Source organism: Megalobrama amblycephala, linkage group LG8, assembly GCF_018812025.1.
Source record: "Megalobrama amblycephala isolate DHTTF-2021 linkage group LG8, ASM1881202v1, whole genome shotgun sequence".
NCBI lineage: Eukaryota > Metazoa > Chordata > Actinopteri > Cypriniformes > Xenocyprididae > Megalobrama > Megalobrama amblycephala.
The window spans coordinates 2,203,546-2,220,725 of NC_063051.1; the positions used below are offsets into that span (position 1 = coordinate 2,203,546).

General features: G+C 38.8%; 1 protein-coding gene across 4 annotated transcripts in view; it reads left to right on the top strand.

Annotated features, from left to right (window-relative positions):
• Positions 1-17,180, top strand: part of LOC125273372 (potassium voltage-gated channel subfamily KQT member 2) — a 63,917-nt gene that overhangs the window by 27,137 nt on the left and 19,600 nt on the right. For 3 of the 4 annotated variants that reach the window (XM_048198647.1, XM_048198644.1, XM_048198646.1), the window contains exons 4-10: positions 3,487-3,662; positions 11,041-11,166; positions 12,577-12,687; positions 13,519-13,614; positions 15,403-15,497; positions 16,059-16,127; positions 16,540-16,569. In XM_048198647.1, the coding sequence (XP_048054604.1) occupies positions 3,487-3,662; positions 11,041-11,166; positions 12,577-12,687; positions 13,519-13,614; positions 15,403-15,497; positions 16,059-16,127; positions 16,540-16,569 (703 nt within the window). The remainder of the gene's footprint in view (positions 1-3,486; positions 3,663-11,040; positions 11,167-12,576; positions 12,688-13,518; positions 13,615-15,402; positions 15,498-16,058; positions 16,128-16,539; positions 16,570-17,180) is intronic. The other variant, XM_048198645.1, reaches the window with a different exon arrangement.

Consider the following 17,180-nt stretch of genomic DNA (forward strand, 5'->3'; position numbering starts at 1 on the left):
ACGGTCGGTTTTGTTCCTTTACGAGATTTCAATGACGGTTGGTTTTGTTTCATTATGAGATTTCAGTGACGGTCGGTTTTGTTTCATTACAAGATTTCAATGATGGTCAGTTTTGTTCTTTTACGAGATTTCAATGACTGACGGTTTTGTTCCTTTACCGGATTTCAGTGATGGTCAGTTTTGTACCTTTACGGGATTTCAGTAACGGTCAGTTTTGTTCCTTTACGAGATTTCAATGACGGTCGGTTTTGTTCCTTTACGAGATTTCAGTGACGGTCAGTTTTGTTCTTTTACGAGATTTCAGTGATGGTCAGTTTTGTACCTTTACGGGATTTCAGTAACGGTCAGTTTTGTTCCTTTACGAGATTTCAATGACGGTCGGTTTTGTTCCTTTACGAGATTTCAGTGACGGTCGGTTTTGTTCCTTTACGAGATTTCAATGACGGTCGATTTTGTTCTTTTACGAGATTTCAGTAACGGTCGGTTTTGTTCCTTTACGAGATTTCAGTGACGGTCGATTTTGTTCTTGTACGAGATTTCAGTAACGGTCGGTTTTGTTCCTTTACGAGATTTCAGTGACGGTCGGTTTTGTTCCTTTACGAGATTTCAATGACGGTAGATTTTGTTCTTTTACGAGATTTCAGTGACAATCGGTTTTGTTCCTTTACGAGATTTCAGTGACGGTCAGTTTTGTTCTTTTACGAGATTTCAGTGACAATCGGTTTTGTTCCTTTACGAGATTTCAGTGACGGTCGGTTTTGTTCCTTTACGAAATTTCAGTGATGGTCGGTTTTGTTCTTTTACGAGATTTCAGTGACAATCGGTTTTGTTCCTTTACGAGATTTCAGTGATGGTCGGTTTTGTTCTTTTACGAGATTTCAGTGACAATCGGTTTTGTTCCTTTACGAGATTTCAGTGACAATCGGTTTTGTTCCTTTACGAGATTTCAGTGACGGTCGGTTTTGTTCTTTTACGAGATTTCAGTGACGGTCGGTTTTGTTCCTTTACGAGATTTCAATGACGGTCGATTTTGTTCTTTTACGAGATTTCAGTGACAATCGGTTTTGTTCCTTTACGAGATTTCAGCGACGGTCAGTTTTGTTCTTTTACGAGATTTCAGTGACAATCGGTTTTGTTCTTTTACGAGATTTCAGTGACAATCGGTTTTGTTCCTTTACGAGATTTCAGTGATGGTCGGTTTTGTTCTTTTACGAGATTTCAGTGACAATCGGTTTTGTTCCTTTACGAGATTTCAGTGACAATCGGTTTTGTTCCTTTACGAGATTTCAGTGACGGTCGGTTTTGTTCTTTTACGAGATTTCAGTGACTGTTGGTTTTGTTCCTTTACGAGATTTCAGTGATGGTCGGTTTTGTTCTTTTACGAGATTTCAGTGACAATCGGTTTTGTTCCTTTACGAGATTTCAGTGACAATCGGTTTTGTTCCTTTACGAGATTTCAGTGACAATCGGTTTTGTTCCTTTACGAGATTTCAGTGATGGTCGGTTTTGTTCTTTTACGAGATTTCAGTGACTGTTGGTTTTGTTCCTTTACGAGTTTTCAGTGACGGTCGGTTTTGTTTCTTTACGAGATTTCAGTGACGGTCGGTTTTGTTCCTTTACGAGATTTCAATGACGGACGGTTTTGTTCCTTTACGAGTTTTCGATGACTGTCGGTTTTGTTCCTTTACGAGATTTCAGTGACTGTCGGTTTTGTTCCTTTACGAGATTTCAGTGACGGGCGGTTTTGTTCCTTTACAAGATTTCAATGACGGACGGTTTTGTTCCTTTATGAGATTTCAGTGACAGTCATCTCAATAGCAGTCAGTTTCAATGATTTCTGAAGGATCATGTGACACTGAAGACTGGAGTTATGATGCTGAAAATTCAGCTTTGCATCACAGAAATAAGTAATATTAATTATTTTAATATGATTAATTATTTTAATATTTAAAGTATATTAAAATAGAAAACCATTATTTTAAATTGTAATATTTCACAATATTACTGTTTTTCTGTATTTTTGAATATTTTTGATTCTGTCTTGATGAGCAAATGAGATATTTGCTTCCATGTAAATTATAAGATCTAATTAAAGTACTATATCGTTTGTGACGTGAAACTAACTAACTACCTGCATGGTATGTGATGTAATGTAGGGAATGTTTTTGCCCCAGGGTTACACCCCTTTTTTCTGGGGTTTATATTAACCCTTTATACAGTTTATGGCGACTGTACTGGGGCGTTGGGCGATATGTGATGTGCTGTAGGGACTATTTTACACCAGGGTGACACCCTTTATACAGTACAGCTTATTGCGACTGTACTGGGGCATTAGGACCCATTCAGGCCACAGGTTGATCAGACCCAGAGGCCTCTCTAACACCTCTTCTGGCAGCTACCCAGTCTCTCAGATGGTCTCCCATCCAGATATAGATTGGACTCAACCCTGTTTAGCTTCAGTGGGTGTGCAGGTGAAAGCTTCGGGTTGACTTATGCATCTTTCCAACCATAGACCCTCTTATGCAGACATATAAATCTCAACAATGGTGACATGCTTCATGCCACAATGCATTCTATAACAGACTCTTTTTAAGTTGAAATTAACTGCATTACATCTACATGATCAAAAAAAACCAAACACTCTATGTAAGGCTTAGGACACACTAGACGATTTTCAAATCTTAACCATTTTTAAAACAGACAGTTTCAACCGATTTTAGGCATTATAATCCTCTGAACACACACACACTAGATGATTCGACCGGACCACTAGACCACACACCTGTTGATTGCAGGAACGATTTCACACTGACACGAGATCTCACGGAGACTCAAGATCTCCACGAGACACGAGATCAAACATGACTTGATAAGAAAAACAAATGGAGGATAATCGACGTTGTCATCTGGCTCTTCTATCACACATTGTTTTATCTTTTAACTGATTTCTGCAATACAGTGTGATCTCTTCAAATTGCATCAGTAATTCCACAAGGATTACAACTCATCATCTAATCTCATTTCAGCTTTAATCACTACTGCAAATGTGCTAGACAAACACACTATCACAACAGCCAATGAACACAAATGTATTATGAGAGTTAAGAGCCAAATTAATGGTAATACCAATCACCATTACGGTGACCTCAAATGAAACAAACATGAGCATTAAACTTCTGTTAATTCTCAGTAAGAACTTCTGTAGATCAATGACAGAAATGAAGTCAATCTGGTTAGTAATATATGAAGCTGTAATGCTGTTTGTGGAATTTTTCAATCATCTTCGTGCTTGTTAACAGGCTTATTGCACATCTTCCAGCCAATCAGAATTGAGTATTCAGACAGACCATGGTATAAAGAGATAAAATGTGTGGCCTGCGTGCACCTTGCCAAATACATGTACATTTACATTGTCACATGAATGTTTTATGTATATTTAGCTTGATCCCAGCATTAGTTTACATTGTCACTTGTTGTGTTTCTCAGACATCATGGTCCTGATTGCCTCCATCTCGGTTTTGGCCGCTGGAACGCAGGGGAATGTGTTTGCCACCTCCGCCATCAGGAGTCTCCGATTCCTCCAGATTCTCCGGATGATCCGCATGGATCGCCGTGGAGGAACCTGGAAACTCTTGGGATCTGTCGTCTACGCTCACAGCAAGGTAACTAAACACGGAAAACAAGTCTGAAACTGTTCAGTAACCAGACAAATGATTTTTTGCTGCTTCTTAAAAATTTCATTTTGCCAGTCATTCTTCTTGTTGCAATACTTTCTGTTTGAAATATTCATTATTGGGCTTTCAGAAGAGATATATGGTGATAAATGTCTATTGGCTTTAGAGAAAGCAATTCGTTATGCTTATCAAATCAGCCTTTTAACTTAATTCATGCATCTGATTTTGCAACAATCATTAGAAATAAATGCATATCAGGCAATTTCAGTGCTTTCAGGAGAGATAGTAAATGTCATTCCATGCATTTGTTGTCAACATGAAATCAACATTGACTCTATTAATTGCTTGGTTCATATTCCTGGTCTATTGTCATAGATTCATCAGTGCATGTTATTCCAGAGAAATAATTCTTAATGTATTGCTTTCTTTTTAAGCTTCATGTGCAAAAATATCTCACATTATGGAAATGCATTTTTTGTTGACTTTTAAACAGATATTTTGAGGTCTTTTGATGCCCTCAAACAATGCAGCTGAAGCATGAATCAACATTATATAAACCCAATTTCTAAACTGCATAGTCATCAATCCTGTTTCAGTTGCCCTCAAGAAAAATGGCAAATGGACCAAATATGATTTTGAGAGGTTTTCTTGTTGCATCTCCACAAGGCTTTTTGCTGTGCAGAAACTGAGGATTGAATCCACAGCAGTTATTCTGTCATGTGTCATTTGTCAAGCCCAACGTGTTCTGCTCGTTGTTAAAGTGGATTTGAGAGGTCGTGGAACAGCGTCTTTTGGCTCCGTGTGAGGAGAGGAGGAAAAGGCCAAAGTGGGGGTGATGCTTAATGAGACGTCCTGATGAAGTGTCAGCTGGAGGGTTGCGATCGATAGACTTGGCAAGAAATAAACTAGTACTGTAAATGCAGGGCTCATGACTGCAGACTGAGAACTGACAGGAACAAGATGTGCAGAGTTTTGAATTTCCATGCAACATGTCTTTGAATCATACTGTGAAATGTTAGAGTAAAACTGGGTCTGAGTTAAAAGTGTTTGAACTTAGACTTTGAGCTGCGCAATAAAGCCCCAGCTAACAAAAATGTTCTAAGAATGTTTCACTAATGTTCCCATCACACTCTAAAAAATGAACAACAACTCAAGATGGGTTGAAAATGGAAAAACCCAGCGATTGAGTTGTTTTAACCCAGTGGTTGGGTTAAATGTTTGCCCAACGTGCTGGGCAGTTTATTTAACCCAACTATTGTTTAAAAATTACTGTATTGCTTGCTTAAAATGAACCCAAAATAGGTTGGAAATTAAAAATCAGACATATAATTACTAGAGGTAACAATAATAATCAAAAGGTGAACATTATTCATTAAACAATCAATCCATTTGTTGGGTTAAATCATCCCATTCTCTGGGTGGAAAACATCCCAATCACTGGGTTAAAACAACCCATTCGCTAGGTTAAAACCTCCCAGTCACTGGGTTAAAACAACCCATTCGCTAGGTTAAAACCTCCCAGTCACTGGGTTAAAACAACCCATTCGCTGGGTTAAAACATCCCAATCACTGGGTTAAAACCTCCCAATCACTGCGTTAAAACCTCCCAGTCGCTGGGTTAAAACATCCCAATCACTGGGTTAAAACAACCCATTCGCTAGGTTAAAACCTCCCAGTCACTGGGTTAAAACAACCCATTCGCTAGGTTAAAACCTCCCAGTCACTGGGTTAAAACATCCCAATCACTGGGTTAAAACAACCCATTCGCTAGGTTAAAACCTCCCAGTCACTGGGTTAAAACAACCCATTCGCTAGGTTAAAACCTCCCAGTCACTGGGTTAAAACAGCCCATTCGCTGGGTTAAAACATCCCAATCACTGGGTTAAAACATCCCAATCACTGGGTTAAAACATCCCAATCACTGCGTTAAAACCTCCCAGTCGCTGGGTTAAAACATCCCAATCACTGGGTTAAAACATCCCAATCACTGGGTTAAAACCTCCCATTCGCTGGGTTAAAACCTCCCAGTCGCTGGGTTAAAACATCCCAATCACTGGGTTAAATCATCCCATTCTCTGAGTGAAACAAACCCAATCGTTGGGTTAAAACATCCCAATCGCTGGGTTAAAACCTCCCATTCGCTGGGTTAAAACCTCCCAGTCGCTGGGTTAAAACATCCCAATTGCTGGGTTAAATCATCCCATTCTCTGAGTGAAACAAACCCAATCGCTGGCTTAAAACATCCCAATCACTGGGTTAAAACCTCCCATTCGCTGGGTTAAAACATCCCAATCGCTGGGTTAAAACCTCCCAATCGCTGGGTTAAAACATCCCAATCTCTGGGTTAAACATCCCAATCGCTGGGTTAAAACCTCCCAGTCGCTGGGTTAAAACCTCCCAGTCGCTGGATTAAATCATCCCATTCTCTGGGTGAAAAAAAACCCAATCGCTGGGTTAAAACATCCCAATCTCTGGGTTAAAACATCCCAATCGCTGGGTTAAAACCTCCCAGTCGCTGGGTTAAAACAACCCAATCGCTGGGTTAAAACATCCTAATCGCTGGGTTAAAACCTCCCAGTCGCTGGGTTAAAACAACCCAATCGCTGGGTTAAAACATCCTAATCGCTGGGTTAAAACATCCCAATCACTGGGTTAAAACCTCCCATTCGCTGGGTTAAAACATCCCAATCACTGGGTTAAAACAACCCATTCGCTAGGTTAAAACATCCCAATCACTGGGTTAAAACAACCCATTCGCTAGGTTAAAACCTCCCAGTCACTGGGTTAAAACAACCCATTCGCTAGGTTAAAACCTCCCAATCACTGCGTTAAAACCTCCCAGTCGCTGGGTTAAAACATCCCAATCACTGGGTTAAAACAACCCATTCGCTAGGTTAAAACCTCCCAGTCACTGGGTTAAAACAACCCATTCGCTAGGTTAAAACCTCCCAGTCACTGGGTTAAAACAGCCCATTCGCTGGGTTAAAACATCCCAATCACTGGGTTAAAACATCCCAATCACTGGGTTAAAACATCCCAATCACTGCGTTAAAACCTCCCAGTCGCTGGGTTAAAACATCCCAATCACTGGGTTAAAACATCCCAATCACTGGGTTAAAACCTCCCATTCGCTGGGTTAAAACCTCCCAGTCGCTGGGTTAAAACATCCCAATCACTGGGTTAAATCATCCCATTCTCTGAGTGAAACAAACCCAATCGTTGGGTTAAAACATCCCAATCGCTGGGTTAAAACCTCCCATTCGCTGGGTTAAAACCTCCCAGTCGCTGGGTTAAAACATCCCAATTGCTGGGTTAAATCATCCCATTCTCTGAGTGAAACAAACCCAATCGCTGGCTTAAAACATCCCAATCACTGGGTTAAAACCTCCCATTCGCTGGGTTAAAACATCCCAATCGCTGGGTTAAAACCTCCCAATCGCTGGGTTAAAACATCCCAATCTCTGGGTTAAACATCCCAATCGCTGGGTTAAAACCTCCCAGTCGCTGGGTTAAAACCTCCCAGTCGCTGGATTAAATCATCCCATTCTCTGGGTGAAAAAAAACCCAATCGCTGGGTTAAAACATCCCAATCTCTGGGTTAAAACATCCCAATCGCTGGGTTAAAACCTCCCAGTCGCTGGGTTAAAACAACCCAATCGCTGGGTTAAAACATCCTAATCGCTGGGTTAAAACCTCCCAGTCGCTGGGTTAAAACAACCCAATCGCTGGGTTAAAACATCCTAATCGCTGGGTTAAAACCTCCCAGTCACTGGGTTAAATCATCCCATTCTCTGGGTGAAAAAAAAACCCAATCGCTGGGTTAAAACATCCCAATCTCTGGGTTAAAACATCCCAATCGCTGGGTTAAAACCTCCCAGTCGCTGGGTTAAAACAACCCAATCGCTGGGTTAAAACATCCTAATCGCTGGGTTAAAACCTCCCAGTCGCTGGGTTAAAACAACCCAATCGCTGGGTTAAAACATCCTAATCGCTGGGTTAAAACCTCCCAGTCGCTGGGTTAAAACAACCCAATCGCTGGGTTAAAACATCCCAATCGCTGGGTTAAAACCTCCCAGTCGCTGGGTTAAAACAACCCAATCGCTGGGTTAAAACATCCTAATCGCTGGGTTAAAACCTCCCAGTTGCTGGATTAAATCATCCCATTCTCTGGGTGAAAAAAAACCCAATCGCTGGGTTAAAACATCCCAATCTCTGGGTTAAAACATCCCAATCGCTGGGTTAAAACCTCCCAGTCGCTGGGTTAAAACAACCCAATCGCTGGGTTAAAACATCCTAATCGCTGGGTTAAAACCTCCCAGTCGCTGGGTTAAAACAACCCAATCGCTGGGTTAAAACATCCTAATCGCTGGGTTAAAACCTCCCAGTCGCTGGGTTAAAACAACCCAATCGCTGGGTTAAAACATCCTAATCGCTGGGTTAAAACCTCCGAGTTGCTGGATTAAATCATCCCATTCTCTGGGTGAAAAAAAACCCAATCGCTGGGTTAAAACATCCCAATCTCTGGGTTAAAACATCCCAATCGCTGGGTTAAAACCTCCCAGTCGCTGGGTTAAAACAACCCAATCGCTGGGTTAAAACATCCTAATCGCTGGGTTAAAACCTCCCAGTCGCTGGGTTAAATCATCCCATTCTCTGGGTGAAAAAAAACCCAATCGCTGGGTTAAAACATCCCAATCTCTGGGTTAAAACAACCCAATCGCTGGGTTAAAACATCGCAATCGCTGGGTTAAATCATCCCAGTCGCTGGGTTAAATCATCCCATTCTCTGGGTGAAAAAATACCCCAATCTCTGGGTTAAAACAACCCAACTCATGAATGTTCTTACAGGTAGTAAGTAATAACCGTTAAAACAATGCAACCAAAATGTTTCAAAAACGTTCCATGAACGATGTATAAATAACGTTTTTGTGCTAAAACGTTTTGAGAATGTTATTGCAGACCAGATAACTTTGAATGAACATTCTATTAATGTTACTGGAAGAACATTTGTTCATAACTTTGAGAGAACGTTTCCTGTTAGATAAAGGAATGATGAGGGTGATGCTTGCCTTCATAGAGCTCAATGCATGTGGGAACGTTAATGCCACTCAAACCACACGTAATAGAGTTAAAATATAAACATTTCTAGAAATAGTTTGCTTGTATTCCATTCCTTAAATTTGCAGAGAGAATCAATTTTTAGCTCGGCTCATTATATTGTGGTTCCTCGGCAGTTTCCTGACCTGTGAAAACACACGGGGAACATCGGCTGTTGTCTTGGTGATGAAAACACATTTTCTCAAACAAACAGACACATTACATATTTTGCACGTTGACAGTAAACATGCTAAAATATAAATGAGCTTTAAAGGAGTTGCATGCTAGCAAGGTGACGTGAGGAAAGGATAGCCGTCTGTGAAATAACAGCGTTACTTTGATTAATAATTCACGTATATTAAACGGAAGAGGAAAATAGGTTATTTATGTAACATTGTGAGAAAGATGAAGACTTGATGCTATGAAATTCTTTCTCAAACAAAAAAATTGCCTCTTCTTATATAATCATTACAAAACCCTTTTCTTTTAATCAATACTTTTATTCAGCAGGGATGCATTAAATTAGACAGTAAAGACATTTATAATGTTACAAAAAATTCTATTTCAAATGCTTTTCTTTTGAACATTTCTTTGATGTGTTCTGTATAGCTCTTCATAGACTGACATTATTTGAGTTTTTTGTTATTGTGGCATCAACTAACAAAGTGAACTACCCTTGTTTCTCTCTGGATGGTCAGTTCTTGCCCAGATTAAGCAGTAAAGTGGATCAGCCGGCGGTCAGAAGTCTGATTAAGGCGTCTTGTCATTCATTCAGGTGCTGTCGTGACTCGTGAGTTCAGCCTCAGGCGACGTCTCTCTCTCAAGGGCAAGAAAGTGGGCGAATGCGCTTGCAGTGCATTTTTCAGTCTAAAATGAGTTGCAGTGGCGTAACGTTGCAGTCTCTGTGTTTAAGTGGTGTCCCATTTCTTAGCGTCCACAGGAAGGTGCATTTGAAGGAGTGAAGAGATGCTGACAGAGCAAAAACTCTGAAGTTGTTTTTTTTTTGGCTTGTTTCAGGAGTTGAGCTGTGCAGTGATTTATGGTTCATTATTCCCATTCATATAGTGTATAATACAGCTGTTTGTGAATGTAAAAGGGGTCTGCAAAGATTTAAAGATCATAAATGGAGAAGCGATTCTGAACTGCCTGAAATGAGTCGTCAGTAATTCCAGTCTCACTTCCTGCTGAACCTACGTATGTTTGTAACAAATTTGCATAATGCCATCCTCATTGGCAGCTGTGAATGATGTCTACTTTGCCCCGCCTTCAAACACTGTAGTTGTAGCTGATTAAAGTTATATAAAGTGTTTTTTGACCTTGGATGCATGTAAATCTATTGTAGAAGACTCCAAAACAAAATTAGGAAACTTTAAAATGAACCTATAATGCTTTTCACAAGATGTAATATCAGTCTCTGGTGTCTCCAGAATGTGTCTGTGAAGTTTCAGCTGAAAATCCCCCACAGATCATTTATTATAGCTTGTCAAATTTGACCCTATTTGGGTGTGAGCAAAAACACGCCGTTTTTTGTGTGTGTCCCTTTAAATGCAAATGAGCTGCCTGCTTTCCAGAAGAGGGCGGAGCTTTAACAGCTCAACAACAACAACAAAGCTGGAGAATCTCACGCAGCCAAAATGAGGATTTTGTTCAGCCTTACATTGTTCAAACCGGAGTCGACACTGATGGAGAGACTCAGGAAGAAGTTACAACTTTTAGGTGTTTCTGAATGGTTAGTGGATAAATTTATGTAGTTGCTGTGGAGTTGATTCAACTCATCCACTAGCATGTGTCGTCATGTTCATCTTTTGTGTTGAATTGACCCTCGTTTGTGAAGCAGTCCGGCGTAAAATGACGGCACGTCAACAACACTCTACTACAACAACTCAACATGGCCCCGCCCCCTTTGTTGTGTGTTCTCGGGGGCAGGGTTTATGTAAATTTTGGGGTTTGTGATGTCACCAACCCAGGAAGAAGCTTGTTGTAGTCCTTATAAAGCGATTTCTGTAAAAGAAAATATCTCTCTTTGCATTGAACTTTGAGCGTCGTAACTTTGCAGATGTTGTTTATGCTCAAACAGCAACATTACACACTAACTACAGTTAAAAAAGTCAAATCATAATCAACCACCCTGTTAAAATAGCATAGTAGGGGCTCTTTTATGCCACTTCACTGCTTCATCATTCATAGGCTGTTGACTTTTAAATATGCAACAAGTATGACTCTTGATATTGATTTTTACTGATCGTGTGCATGCATGTGCCCTCAACAGGAGCTGATCACAGCCTGGTACATTGGCTTCCTGTGTCTGATCCTGGCCTCGTTCCTGGTGTACCTCGCTGAGAAAGAGGATAACGAGATGTTTGAAACCTACGCCGATGCACTCTGGTGGGGTCTGGTAAGCATTTCGCATTCCCTCGCCATTAACAAATACACTTGAAGTAATGTACCGTGTCCACAGATCTCTCATAATGTGGTCTGAGATCGATATTACTCCAGATTGCATTGGAAGATCATTCCCTTGACAACACACTACTTCGCTACTTCCATTTACGGACTGATAAACACTATTTGCTTTCTTGCAATGGATGTTCTGTAAATGTTCTGGTGTATAAGCACTTCTGCATTGCTGTGTTTCATATTTTCAGCTTTATTATATGGTTAATCAACTCAGGCAGCAGTTGCTCTCGGGACTGCAGCGAGTGCCAGTAAAGCTCTGGCGTGATTCCTCTGGAAATAAACCCAAGGACATCAGATAGACTAACAGCTGAAGTTTACACACAGGACGTCTGTGAGGATTATTAATTATGCAGGGATGTTTATCACTCGTTGAGTTTGATGAGATGATATTTCAGAAAGATCACAGAGGAATCTTGTATGGATGGAGTTCGTGGACTTGCATAATTTAATGACAGTTTTTAATATTTTTTTTCTCTGATTTGCTTCTTGTGTGAGCAGTGATGTTTAAATCACAATATATATATATATATATATATATTCATTAATACAGTTTATTCACTATAGTAATAAAATATGGTAATAAAATATGACAAGATCTCAGAGTTAAACTGTGTCAGAAAAAAATTATCTTAATTATGTCAGATTACACTTAAGCAAAACATGGTCAGGTCAAAGTGTCTGAATAATTTTTGGTCTCAAATTTTTATCAGTTTTACTGATAGTCCACTGTATGAAGCATTTTTGGGTATAATATGTCACAGTTTACTTTATTTTGCTATCCTCACTTACAGAAATGAACTGTAGTGTCCTGCAGCCACTAGTAAAAATATATCAAAAAATGTCTAAATAATTTTTGGTCTGTATATATATATCATTACATGTAAACAAATTGTACTCCCAAATTGAAAAAAAACAAACAAAATAAAACAAGAATAACAAAATCAAAAGATAATCATTATATTATATTATATTATATTATATTATATTATATTATATTACAATGCATATTTTATTTCTTATTTTTTCATGTATATATTTTAGGCTTTATAATAAATTATTTAAATTGTTAAGTATTTGTGTGTGAATATATGATGAGAATCTATCTAGATGCATTAAAATAAGGATTAAATTAAATCATTTTAAATAATCTTAATCCTAATCTTCAAACCTACTGGTATAAAAATATGCTTCGTTTTTAATGCAAAATATAATGTTTTTTTGGGAGGGTGAAATGTGACCCAGAAATCTTAGAGAGCAGCCAATGACGATGATTGAATTACTGTGCAGGAACAGAAATGATTTCATGAGTAACTGGAAGCTGACGGCAGTTTCCCTCAATGTTCCACAGATCACCCTGACGACCATCGGCTACGGCGATAAATATCCCATAACCTGGAACGGGCGTCTCCTCGCCGCGACCTTCACCCTGATCGGCGTGTCCTTCTTCGCGCTGCCTGCTGTGAGTCTCCGGGGAGTCGTGAGGAAACGAACAAATAAAGTCTAACAGGCTTTTAATGGATTGTTGTGTGGAGAGAGCGGACCGCTGAATTACATCAGTGCAGTTTATTATAAAAATCCCTCTGCCTGCTTAATGTGTTTTTCTTCATAGCATTTCTGCTTTAGTGTAAATACATCTATGAATTATGGTGTATCATTTCAGATTTACTGGAACCTTAGTTTAACCATAGCATTTTAAATGTATGTAATAATGCATTATATCTTCATATGTATAATTCATTATAACCAAGGTCAAAATGCATTATAATATTTGCAGATTATTGAAATTCCTGAGAACTGAAAATGGTTGTTTTTTCATGTTTTTTAATGCATTATACATTCTAAATGAATAGATATGTATTATAATAGTGATTACAATTAATCATGAAATCATACAGTGCATTATAAGGCATAATTAGTGCATTAAAATACTTTTATAATGCATTATATATATATAAAGGCTTCAAGTAAAGTGTTACCAGAATTTGGAAGATATCCTTTCTAGGCCATCTACTAAAAGTCTTAGATATTTCAGAAACTGACCGTCCACATTCACACCCAAACAGCAATTATTCTGTTAACTAAATTGCAACAAAACTGAATTATTAGACTGTTTTTGCTGCCAAAACCTAATAACTAAAGCTCAAAGGAAACAATAACCCAATAAAAGGGTGCTTAAACAGAAGTTTTGACCTCTTTAATGTCGTGACACTCTGTAATAGACGACACGACTCAGTTTCGGGAAAAACTAGGTCCAATCATCATTAACAAAGTTTCTTTTTACCCTCCGCAGGGAATTCTGGGTTCTGGGTTTGCCTTGAAAGTTCAGGAACAGCATCGGCAGAAACATTTCGAGAAGCGCAGAAATCCCGCTGCCGGCCTCATTCAGGTAAAACACGTCTCCTCTCATCGTCCCAGTTACGTTCAGTGTCTTCAGCTCCAGTTCACTGGGAAAATAAAACTCAATCTGTCTAGAGATCGCTGACACACTTCACAAACCAAGATATGAGTGTGTCAATAAAGTTACAGCTCACCTAAAACAATGAGGATACTATGGAACCTTGTTTCCACCATAAATAAAAAATAGAAAAGGTAACTGAGACTTTTTATCTCACAATTCTGAGAGTTTTTCTCGTAATTGCGAGATATAAAGTCGGAGTTGCAAGATATAAAAATTCAGAATTGCGAGATATAAAGTTGGAATTGCGAGATATAAAGTCGGAATTGCGAGATATAAAGTCGGAATTGCGAGATATAAAGTCGGAATTGTGAGTTATAAAGTCCGAATTGCGAGATATTAAGTCGGAATTGCGAGTTATTTAGTCGGAATTGCGAGATATAAAGTCGGAATTGCTAGATATAAAGTCGGAATTGCGAGTTATAAAGTCGGAATTGCGAGATATAAAGTCGGAATTGCGAGATATAAAGTCGGAATTGCGAGATGTAAAGTCGGAATTGCGAGATATAAAGTCAGAATTGCGAGATATAAAGTCGGAATTGCGAGATGTAAAGTCGGAATTGCGAGATATAAAGTCTGAATTGCGAGATATAAAGTCGGAATTGCTAGATATAAAGTCGGAATTGCGAGTTATAAAGTCGGAATTGCGAGATATAAAGTCGGAATTGCGAGATATAAAGTCGGAATTGCTAGATATAAAGTCGGAATTGCGAGTTATAAAGTCGGAATTGCGAGATATAAAGTCGGAATTGCGAGATATAAAGTCGGAATTGCGAGATACAAAGTCAGAGTTGCGAGATATAAAAATTCGGAATTGCGATATATAAAGTTAGAATTGCGAGATATAAAGTCGGAGTTGCGAGATATAAAAATGCGGAATTGCGATATATAAAGTTAGAATTGCGAGATATAAAGTCGGAGTTGCGAGATATAAAAATGCGGAATTGCGATATATAAAGTCGGAATTGCGAGATATAAAGTCGGAATTGCGAGTTATAAAATCGGAATTGCGAGATATAAAGTCGGAGTTGCGAGATATAAAGTCCAAATTGCGAGTTATAAAGTCGGAATTGCGAGATAAAAAGTCGGAATTGCGAGATATAAAGTTGGAATTGCGAGTTATAAAATCGGAATTGCGAGATATAAAGTCGGAGTTGCGAGATATAAAGTCCAAATTGCGAGTTATAAAGTCGGAATTGCGAGATATAAAGTCGGAATTGCGAGATATAAAGTCGGAATTGTGAGTTATAAAGTCCGAATTGCGAGATATAAAGTCGGAATTGCGAGTTATTTAGTCGGAATTGCGAGATATAAAGTCGGAATTGCGAGATATCCAATCATCCAATCATTTAGTTGGTGAAACGAGCTTCCATTGGATTCTGTCATTATTTAATCATTCTTGTATAATTTTTTTAAAATTTTTGTGGGGAGGAAAAAAACATATAGAACTTGTTTAATATTATAACAGTCATTTGCTCTCCTATGCATCCATACATAAGTTATATTAATGAAATTATATATCAGATCATACAGTGGACAGTAAACAAATGCACACAATTCATTTTTCCCAGTATTACAAATATTTATCCATCCATAGATTTAATGAAAATGTGTCTTAATGAAAACCCTTGTATCACTTCAAACCTGTATTAATTTTAATTATTGGATGAATTATTCCTTTAATGTATGCTATGTTATAATATGACTATGATCTCGCAGGCTGCCTGGAGGTTTTACGCCACAAACCTGAATCGCACGGATCTCCATTCGACGTGGGACTATTACGAGAGGACCGTATCGGTGCCCATGTACAGGTACATGCACACAGTCCCAACCTCCATCTGATTCTCTATCCCAGCATTCCTCTGGGGTGTCACATGAGATCTCTTCAGACGTCTCTACATCGATCTGCTCTCTGACCTTTCAGGCTGTTTTGTGCAGATTGTGAAGGTTAACAGCGCCGTCCACACACTCCCTCCCTGCGTGTGGCATATTATAAACATCATGCTTTGATATCAAATGTCTAATCAGCAGGGGGTGTGCATGTAACACTGAGCCCCAAAAAAGGATGTGCACATTAGCGACTTTTAAGTCAGGCATTATTATTTTTATCAGTCCTAGTATTTCATGTTAGAAGCAGCAGTGATGTTAAAAAATCATCAAAGCATCTCATCAAATGTTTCAGTGATTTTTCATGTGCATTTCTCTCTCTCTCTGTCCGTCTTTAATTTAAGTCCACAGTCGGCAGTATATTTATTAATAGTCCTTGTCAGTTTTTTCTGTCCAAAAGAAGCTCCCAGATTTACATAAGCATTGCGCAGCATTTCCTCTTCACACATCATCCGTGTGCCAACAGCTCCTGTGTGTTTTTCCAGACTCATCCCTCCCCTGAACCAGCTCGATCTACTGAGAAACCTCAAGAGCAAATCCGGACTCTCCTTTAGGTAACGTAAAATGCTCTTTTGTTTTTGATTCTCTCAAATAAATAACGTGTTTATGAGTTAATGAATTGAATTGTGGCATCTCAATACATTTGCAAGACATCGACGAATAGTTATACATCATCACTTCATAGGCCACGCCCCCTGGTATCATAGACCCCGCCCACTGGTGTTCAGTTGCTAAAGGAGCTGCGCCTTAAAAAAAAATCATATCAGAACGAAGGTTGAAAATGATCATTTTTACACATATATATTTAACATTATAAATGAACCTCAAGGAACATATTAAAATAATTTAAAAATCCATGTCATGACCCCTTTGTTTGAAAACGTAACCCGTTTGACAGTAGTGTTCAGTTTGTTAAAGGACTTCAAATCATAGCTTTCAAAAGTATGATTTTATTTTCCAACACAGAAAGGAAGCCCAACCTGAACCCTCTCCGAGGTTAGTACAAATCATATTTCTCAGACACCACAAAACAGTGCTTCTTCTAATATTAAATGTCATTTTTGATGCTTTCTTTTGCATGCATCATGTCTGTTTCAGTGTCATCAGTTCTGTCAGCACAGGATGAGTTTCAGAGATGTTGTTTGTGTGCAAATATTTTACCAGACCAGCGATGCATGTCCACATCAATGAACACCTTGTTTACGTGTGCACGTGTGTGTATTAGTTTGACCTTGTTTGTGTGCAGACAGATGTGTGGCGTTTAATAAGCCAAATGCACATCAATATATCCGTCCACAGAAACTCCAGTTCCTTCCCTCCAGGGAAACACTTTAATAACCTAACCTTCATTAACAAACATTATGTAATGCAGGTCAGCAGTTCATTCAGATATATGAATAACAGTACTGTTCTGATTGTACTTTATTTGTAATCATTTTTGGGAATGCACTGAATGCAACTGTAAATACAAAATGTATGCACAGTAAACATTTACGTTTTATTTTATGCATTTATTATGTATTTGAATTGCATATAAAATTCACATCCATTTAGACTGCACAGTTTTAATGTAAAGAAATAAACGTAATGTGAAGCTTGTTTGTCAG